This window comes from Montipora capricornis, chromosome 8 (genome assembly GCF_036669925.1).
Source record: "Montipora capricornis isolate CH-2021 chromosome 8, ASM3666992v2, whole genome shotgun sequence".
NCBI lineage: Eukaryota > Metazoa > Cnidaria > Anthozoa > Scleractinia > Acroporidae > Montipora > Montipora capricornis.
In genome coordinates, this window is record NC_090890.1 from 48,028,203 (window position 1) to 48,038,202 (window position 10,000).

Below are 10,000 nucleotides of genomic sequence, written 5' to 3' on the forward strand. Positions count from 1 at the left end.
CAACAATTATAATTAAAACAAAAAATTACAAGACTTGGCTTCCAGATGGAAAACATCAATAATGAATTCAGATACTCAAAGTTGGAGATTGGTAACATATCAAATCCTTGCGACATCTCAGCCAAAGAAATTTTGGCCGAAAGTCTTCCTATAAGCTGAACCACAGCCAATAGAGCTAATCGGCTAACTCAATGTCGTACCCAATTCAAACCCCTTGGGAATAAAATGTTTTCTTTCAGATTATTTCCATATCATTTTAATATCAATGCTACATTATCCTGAAAATACAATACACAAGGATCTTAATCCTGGAAGATTAGGTATAAATTATGGGTGTAGGAAAGCCAAGCTTCTAGTAACCACGATTGTAATAAGCCATCAGATGAAAACTTACAATTGCTTAAACGTAATCACTCATTACAAATACATCTGTACAGTTACCTTAACGTCGTGAGGAGATAATTTTTTGGTAGCCTCTAGGTAGACATCTGATGCCAGCTTAATAGCACTGTCCACTGTATAACAGCTGTATATTAACATGACAAGACAGATAAAAAAGAAAATTTATTGCAAGAAGACAGAAAAACAAATGCAAGGCCAGTGATGAAGATTGACAAAACCCTTTGAACAACCATAGTGGAATTCAAAGGCCACAAACTAACTTGTTTTGAGAAATTTATACATTGCACTGAAGGATCCATTGTTTTACTGATGATGGAGTTTGCATCATAGCAGCTTATATAAACAGAGTTCAGACTCCCATCCAAGACACTATACAAAGTGTATGTAGAGAAACGTTTTCATAGCATACTCATTCATTTTTTCCTACTAGGTAATTCACCATCAATAACCTTTAATTTAGCTCCTCAGCCTTTTTATTTGAAAACTCCATTTTTTTGGGGAAAAAACGTTTCAAAATTATTTTCTTTAATACTACAAGTAATATTAATAGATAAAATATAGAAGTTTTCCAGGAATTCCAGGAGTAGTGCAGGTCCCGTCATAATAATAATTCATTGTGTCAAGGCAATAGATAAAGTTTGACAGAAATCCACAATGAAATACAAACGTTGCAAATAATACTAATAATACCAATTGTAATAACATTAATAATGATAATCATCATCATCATCAATGTCATCATTGTCGTTATCATCATCATCATCATCTATATTGCCGAATTTTACCTGTGCTATGTAGGGCTGGTTTGACTAAAGATGGAATCCATCTCATAACAGCTTTTATAAAATTTTCAATCTCAGGTATCGCATTTCAGGCTTTCTGACTGGCTAACTCAATCTCAGTAAACAGCTCACGTACAGAACCACCTTACATGGAAACTAATTTCACTGGTCACTTTGTAAAATTGAAACAGTTCAGAGTTCAACAAAAATATTTATAATAACAATGATAATTCCAAGAAGACTTGTTGGAAATGGGGTTGGTTATGGGGTTAGGACACAGAGTTGCACAAGTAAGCAATAGTATGAGTCAGAAATTTTAAAAGTGCTTCAAAAAAACAATTAATTATGACACTATACTCCTTTTTATGACTACAACTCTGCTGCTCCTGTCTGAGTTCTATTTTGGGAAATGTCCTACCCTGGTTGTATTCCAGCTGAAGCATCAATTCCTTTCTGTCGCAATGCAATTAGCAGGGCCTACAAATAGATATTATTTTATAAGAACAAAAGGAACAGAAACAAACACCTTCTAAACCGGGAAACTGAGATCAATGTACAGGATTTAAATCTAACACTATAGGGACTTTTTTCTAATAAGGCTATTTTGGCTATTTTCTGTATTTTCTCACAGCACGCCTACTACATCATTGCAAGTAAATTTAATTACAACCATACAACAACAACTTGCTGCATTTAATTATTATTATGCACAGGTAATAAAATTAATGAGAACATTTAGCAACAATTTCATTTAAGCCACTCCCAGGACGGCCATTTTCTGGGGACACTGAAACAAAATTTATTAAATATTAATGTAAAAACAGAACAGAACAACTTTCAAGAATCCAAAGAAGTCCAAGGCAGAGCAGAAGGCTATTTACATGAGCAGCCACAAAGCTCAACTAGGGACTACAATGTACAAGGCATGACTTCAACTAGTGGTCAGAACTGGTCTTGGATCCTGGAATCTCTGGATTTCAAGCCAAGCGCTTTAACCACTGTTCCATGTTACCTCCTATAAAACGATCAATAATTGATCATTAATTATTAACGGCACTACATGTACCTTGTCTTATCTGGTCATCCAGTTTGTTTAGTTTAGAGTTATTTTAGGTGGTCACTTACTGCAAGGAGTTTTGATTGTTGCATCCTGCTGCATACTATAGCTATGAAGCTCATCAAACTGGAAAATGGAAAGGAAATGGACCATACCTGGCAATCAGTCTGCAACCTTGTGTTGAGGACAGCTATTTCATCATAAACAACTTGTTCAGACAGGATACTGTTCAACTGCATAACATTTTCTTCAGGGCAAGTGCACACCTGTTGAGAGCATTTAAGGTGGATGCAAAATTTTGTTCAGAGTTTTAGGATTTTCATTTGGGTTTTAAGTTGCTGGGTAAATAAAATTACTTGTAGCAGGCAGGGAAGACGTTGAGTGGTGAAGAAGCAAGCAGTTTGGCAAGGGCTGGCAAAAAGTCATGCTTGTAGTTCACAACTGTGCTGGTATAAAGTGCAGATTTTGTATGATCCAATGAATGTCCAAGCTACATCAGGACTTAATTTATTGATACTGTAGCAATGAGGAACTATTAGCCCATAAAGTGAGTCACACGAGTAGTTCAAAGGATTCCTTGCAAAAAAAAAAAAAGGTCTGCTAACAGTTTTACCTTTGGTTTGCCTCCCACTCCAAACTGTTTCTGATCACTCCAAATATCTCTCTCTTTAACCTACTGACCCTTGAGAGTCACACTTAATAGATTAATTCTGTCTAACGCCAGACGATTTTACTTGCCAATAGACCCATATCACTCCATGTCCAAAGAAAAGATTTTGCCCGTCGAACCTCTCATTCAGTGTGAGGCTGGACACGACAATACAAAGACAAAGCCTTTATTCCCCACAGACTCCAAAATGGCCACAGAGTGATAAAGGTGAATGATAGGCATCCTAGGATGTTTGAGATGTGAATGGGATAATGATCGATATACAAAGAAACATTACAGAATGCAGACAATACCATCAGAGTCAAAAATTTAAATACCTTTTGAGAGGTTGCCCACTCTGTGAGTATAAGTGAAGCACACAGTCTCTGGATACCAGTGTTTGACTTGAGTGGAAATTGCAAAGTTTGCATCAGATAGATTAAGGGATGAGGTTCGACTTCACTAGCAACAGGACACTCTGCAAAATGAGAGGCCAGCAGACCAATAGCTCTGTAAGATAAAAAAAGATTGGCCCACAAATACACTTAAGGTTAGCCGAAAGTCTTACCAAAACTTAGCTTACTTTAAAGAAAACACCACAATTTAAACGCACAGTTTGATCTAATGGTCTAATTTTGGTTGTTGTGGAAGGGTTCACTGCTTATGAATCCAGCAATAATAATTATATTCTCTGGCAAGTCTCTGCCAAAAAAATCTTGGGCTAAGTTAGTTACTTTTAGGGCTACTTTTGCATAATAGTCGGCAATTTCATTTGAATGAAACTCATGAATGTACAAGACAGTGTACCGTTAACCCATTGACCCCTGAGAAAAGAAAGGAGGGAAAGGAACTTTATTTAAGTGTCTAGTCATTCTACCGCTGGAGCACTAATTGGGGACACTGCAAACTGAAATCAACAATCAACGCAAATCAAGTCAAATGTTGGTTTTTGAGCAGAGGGTAAACTGGATTACTCAGAGAAAACCTCTCGGTGCAGAGTAGAGAACCAACAAACTCAACTCACATATGATGCCAAGTCTGGGAATGGAACCCGGGCCACATTGGTGGGAGGAGAGTGCTCTCAACAATGTGCCATCCCTGCACCCGGAGAGAGAGTGACACTTATAGATTTTACTCTGTCTAACGCCAGACAATTTTATTTGTCAGTGGGGGCATCCTAGGGTGTTTGAGGTGTGAATGGATTAAGGGATTCCACACATGTAAGGCTCAAAATTATGTTTATGTGATGGTCAAAATTGTGCAAGAGATTCTGCCATGAGCCATAGTGATTACACTCCCATCATAATACCTTGCTGCTGCAAGTCTTGCTTGTAATACTGCCTGCTCGCGCACCACTGGACTAACAGCAAGCGTAGCACCAGCTATGACCTCTGTTTGAGGTTCAGTTGAAGGACGACCTCTTATCATGTGGGCTTTGTCTGTTCGCTGGTCACTCTAACAGAAAGAAAAATTTATGAAATATACCAGTTAAACTAAAAGAAGACAAATAAAGAACCTTTACTGAGCACTAGATACACACAAGGCATGGCTTTTGACTAGCAAGTCACTGCTATTTGCAAATCTTGTTTTCATCATCTTAGGAATATTTCTTGCATGTAACAGTTCCTTTCCATTGAATCCACTACAACTATTACAGAATCTGATCCAGTCCAGTCAAAATGGTTTTGAGTAGTAGGCATCTAGCCCTTGCTTGGTAGGGGGGGTCTGGGACATGCTCAAAGGCACATGAGGACATGAGCACATGGTAACCCATCTGTGCAAGAAAATTTGGTTTTGGTCACCATACAACTGTACAATCATACGACTTTACACCCCTCTATGTATGCCAGTGTGACCAGTATCACATGACCATATCGCAAGTTTAGAGAATCAATACTTGTATACTTGTCTCTAGTTAGTTTAGTGTACATCTTTGATATTGGACATCCATGTTGTGGTCAATTGACACCTGTGAAAACAAGGTATCCGCTGACTAATATCAGTTGACCATATCACCTGCTCAAGTTTAGAGCTCATCAACATCATAATAAAGATTATTCTCATAATCAGGAAGCAGAGAAAACCTCTGAAACCATCAAGAACAACAATATTATAACTTTTTCCTAAAAAAAGTTGCACCTTTCCCTGAGTTCTATGTAGAGCATGCACAAGAGCTGTTTGGTCAATAGGAGCACAGGCCGGTATCATCATCATACCAAGCCAACTGTTCAGGAATGGAATGGCTGCACTTCCAAGATGGGTCTTGGCAGATCTTTCAAGCATCTCATGCCATACCTGTAGACAGTTGAGAGCCAAAGATCAAAAGTAGTAAGCACTGTTACGATTTACATCAAGTGGTAATACTGTACCACTGCTGTGGTGGCATTAGAGAATTTAAGAAACGGCGATGGCTATGACTACGACATCCCCACAAAACAGTAATATCATTGGTTAAAAGAGCACAAATACAGGTAATCGTGCTGCAGTCCTCTGCATAACGACGATGTGAAATCACCAAATTTGACGACAACGTGAGAATGCAACAGAGAATCCTTCATTCTCTATTTTAACTCTGAAACCGCTCATACCAATTTATTTTTGGGATATTTTGCCCATATTGTAGGACGTGAAAAAGACTGAATAATCGCAAAAGACTTATGATCACAGAGCCAAGTTAATTATTTTGAGGTTGACGTTTTCGTCAATCTTCGCCATTGTAGATCTTAAATTCCCTATTATGTGAGGTGCTACATGTACAATTACATTTTAGGCAATAACTTAAGTAGGTAGATATAGGTTCACACTGCAACGAGGTTGGCAATCAGACATAGCTCGTTGCTGCCATGTCTGATTCCCACATTAGTTGCTTGGCAGAAGGCAAAAGTACAACTGAAAAATCAGAGTCCCAGTCAGGATTTAATTGAGGTGTTTGACGTAAGAGACTGCTGTCGTCATGGGCAATAGAATACATGTAAATATGGCAAGCTTCCTGACGATTCCACTGCTCCCATGCAATTATGTGGTTAGGTGGGCAAGCATGTCCCAACAGTCAAGATTTGTGAAGAAAAACTGCTTTCTGGTGCTCTTACTTGTACCAAACATGTGTTTGGTTTGTCCCGTAAACAACCCAGGTCATAAGGGTAGTTCCATCGTACCAGACTGGGTAGAGGGCCCGCTGTGTGGACTTTCTAGAGCCAGGTTGTGGACAACCCTGGCCATGTGGGTACAGTTCCATTGCACCAGACTGGGCTGGGGGCCAGAGCCTCTGGTATTTTCAAGACACCAAAATTCAATGCAAACATTGATAATTATGGATCATTAACAGAAGCGAAATGAGAAAGCTTTCATTTAATTTCATATACAATGTTTGCTCTTCAGAAAACACTGGTTAAATTATTTATAATCCACCTTATATGCCAGCTCCAAAACATCACTGTCTGATTCTAAAATGAATCTTTGATAAACATGCCTCAAAGAACCTTGTAAGATTGGTGCAAGCCATAAACAGTTTGACCCTGAGTCACTTCCAGGCTGAAAAATCATCAAGTCAACAGACACATACACATTTAAGCAAATAGTTCTGGAAGCAGTTACTTAAAAAAAATGACCAAACTACAATACTTTTACTTAAACTCCTCTTGGGTATAATGTTCAGAATAATGTATCACATTTACAAACGAGGTGACCTTGAGAGTTTGTAGATGTGACACAACACTGATCAGAGGACATAGATTTTGTAAACTACTCATTTGACATATTCATTGTTTATATCCAACCATTATTCTTGTAGTATGAGGAATGTAAATGAAACAAGCAGGACAGAACGTTTATGCACATCAGAACTTGTTTTATTGGATATAGATGTACAAGCAGTAATAATTAATGAAACTACCTGTGGGTAATGCAAAAGAGACTGAATACACTTCTAAATTCATAGTTGCTGACTTACTAAACAGTAAAATGATTTGTCACTTAGCACAATAATTATTATTGGAGCAACTCATCTCCCCAAAGGTTGCTTAGATTGACTGAACTGTAAATTAAAATAGGTGAAACAAGAAAATGAACACCTACTAAAGCGTCCTAAGAGAACACGCTCACTTAACATCCACTGTAGAATATAATGATCTTGCACAGCAATGTGTCTAGCCACTTTTATAGCAATTGTGTAGCACAACATGAGTAAAGAATAAAACCTTAATTAACTCATTGACTTAAATGCCAGACAATTAATTTTTACTCCTCGACTAGGGGTGACCTAGGTCACCTGAGGAGTGAATGGGTTAATCAGTCACAAACTATGTCCCCTCCATTAACCGTTACCCATTGACTCCTGGGACTGAAACGTAACAGATTTTACTGTCTAACGCCAGTCAATTTTACTTGTCAACTGAGGGCATCCTAGGGCCCAGCCCTGAAGAGTCAACGGGTTAACTTGCCGATGAGTTGGCTAATTTACCTTCATACATGAAAATTTGATAGACCCAGATGTGTATGCAATTTCTTTACCTTTTGTTTAGGATTTCCCCCCAAAAGAGTTTTGATGGTTTCAAGCACTGCCAATCGAACGGACTTGATGTTGTGCCTTAAAAAAGGCCAGAGTCTTGGCACAAGTGTTGTGAGGGAGACATTACTGCCATCTGCTGTTCCTTGTTGAGCAACAGAGGGACAGGACAGGATTCCAGCCAGCAGTAACATGATGCTGTTTGTTGATGCCGTGAGGTCATCAAGTTCAACCAAGGTGTCCCACAAAGTTACAAGCACTTCTTGTACCTGCGAAGATCAAGTAAAATTGCACATTTTTACATTTATTACTGTTGGCATAGGCAGGTTAGGGTTAGGGTCAGGGTTACAGCTGTTCATGCAAGCTGTGCTATGCTGAAAACTGCATTCTCACAAAGTCACCCCCATCCTACTGTCTTAGAGCTCTGGATGACTAAAACAGATAGACTCTAAAATTAATAGTACATAAATTAATGCAATGATCAAGAATTATACCTTGTATAGTGCATTCAATACTCAAAAACCAATACATTGTCTAGATTGAGGACAAGTTAAGACAACAATTTCTCCTCAGTTAATAAATTTATCAGAAGACTTCCCCTGTGTTAGTAAAGGAGTGAATTTCAGCTCACAGCAACCAACGCACAACAAAACTGAGCCATGTAAAAGGCAGAATAATACACTGGAACCTCAATAAACTCCTTCATGAAGTGCAAAAGTGTCGAAATTTTCAGTTATATCAGTATTTCTCTGTATCGAGGTTCTTTCTCATGCATTTCACTTTCATAGGGGGCAAGATTTTTCATTTGCTATACCAAGGACATTTTTTTATCAAGGTTTATTATAAAGGCTTCCTTGCACATTTTTCACAAGACACAATAGATTTCATAAAATATGTAGCTGCGATAAATTGGCTCCCTGTTGAATTTCAAAAGTATGCCCCTCAAACCTCTCAAACTAGTAGCCAAACAAAATAAACCTACTTACACGATTGGGTGCAAGCATCACTAATGACTCTGCCACAGGCAACAAGGCAGATGCAGCAACTGCTCGAACATCATCATCATCATCTTTGAGAGCTGTAACTATGGGGTCCAACACCAGGGGCAACAAATCTCTGGTCAAATCCTAATAAAAGAATCACAGGTGGTTCTGAATCTCCTGCAAAGGATTTTATATTAAACTTTAACTTTGCAGAGCGTTATATCTCATCCTGGCCCCAGTCGTGTGAAGATTGCATCTTCTCTAGTGGATATGTTGCAGGTTATTTTGTTCCTTAGGTTAAATTTCAACCAAACTAGGTCATTTTGTTTCAACCTAGGTGAACTTGTTTCAACCTAGATCAACTCATTTTAACCTAGATCAAGTTGTTTCAACCATGGTCAGTTTGGGGCAAGTACAAAACAGAGGTCACAGGTCATTGTTTTAGCAATACATAAACAACCCTAACCATTTACAAATGCTAACATTAATATTAGCCCTACAAACTTTTCTTTAAACCTAATTAGACTTGAGGTTAGCTTTAATGAATGTTTAGGATACCATCTGTATTGGTAAAACAGTGAGCTATGACCTGTGTTTTGTACCTGCCACAAATTGACCTAGATTGAAATAACTTGATCTACGTCAAAACCAGTTAACCTAGATTGAACCTAAAGGACCTAGTTGGTTGCAAATTAAACTATAATTATAAGGAACACAATGACCTACAATAGATACATGTAAGTCACTATCCAACAGTTTCAATCAATGCAAAGATTGCTGTATTTGCAGCTGATGTAACTGTCAATATGAACACCTGAAGCATTATCTAAGTATAAAGTGTTATGTTGCGAAGTGTATCAATAATTAAATTTTTTTGTCCAAGGCTGCAGATGATGTTAAGTTCATTGCTGCACTTTTTTTCTCTTTTGCTCACAAAGTTGCCCTGGGACTCAAACAAGCATGACTAAGTATGATAGTAAATTTTTCCACTGACCAAAAGTATACAAGCACATGTCAAAGATAGGAAAAGATGGTCATCATCATCATCACCTGTTGTTGATTTATTTGATCAAAGAGACAACATGCTAACCTGTCTCACAGCCATCAGATATTTGAGTCCCATCAGTCCTCCATGTCGCACCTCCCATTCCTCTTGAGCTTGCAGTGTCAGCAGCACCATCATTACCCTCTTAACACTAACCGCATCTGTGTGCTTTAAGATGACTCCTATTGTCTGAGCACAAGTCTCACGAACAGGAGCAACAACCTGTAAATGATTTACAGCATACATGTAACAAAATTCCTCCAGCAGTTTAATTACTATTACTTGGGGTGCAGGGATGGCGCAGTGGTGAGAGCACTCACCTCCCACCAATGTGGCTCGGTTTCGATTCCCAGATCGATTTGATTCATCATTTATGTGGATTGAGTTTGTTGGTTCTCTACTCTGCATTGAGAGGTTTTCTCTGGGTACTCCACTTTAATTCCCCTTTCCTCAAAACAAATAGTTGACTTGATTTGCGTTAAATGTTAATTTCAGTTTACACTGTCCCCAATCAGTGCTCCAGCACTAGAATGACTAGACACTTAAATAAAGTTGCTTTCTTTTACTTTCCTTTCCTG

The 10,000-nt window shown here is 38.3% G+C and overlaps 1 protein-coding gene across 1 annotated transcript in view; it reads right to left on the reverse strand.

The window, feature by feature from the left end:
- The window catches only part of LOC138060367 (TATA-binding protein-associated factor 172-like), a 44,785-nt gene that overhangs the window by 24,580 nt on the left and 10,205 nt on the right, over positions 1-10,000 (reverse strand). The window contains exons 11-20 of the mRNA XM_068906123.1: positions 9,468-9,644; positions 8,381-8,521; positions 7,400-7,663; positions 6,299-6,421; positions 5,030-5,185; positions 4,200-4,345; positions 3,229-3,400; positions 2,397-2,507; positions 1,603-1,661; positions 442-526 (exon numbers count right to left, since the gene is read on the reverse strand). Coding sequence (XP_068762224.1) covers positions 442-526; positions 1,603-1,661; positions 2,397-2,507; positions 3,229-3,400; positions 4,200-4,345; positions 5,030-5,185; positions 6,299-6,421; positions 7,400-7,663; positions 8,381-8,521; positions 9,468-9,644 — 1,434 coding nt within the window. The remainder of the gene's footprint in view (positions 1-441; positions 527-1,602; positions 1,662-2,396; positions 2,508-3,228; positions 3,401-4,199; positions 4,346-5,029; positions 5,186-6,298; positions 6,422-7,399; positions 7,664-8,380; positions 8,522-9,467; positions 9,645-10,000) is intronic.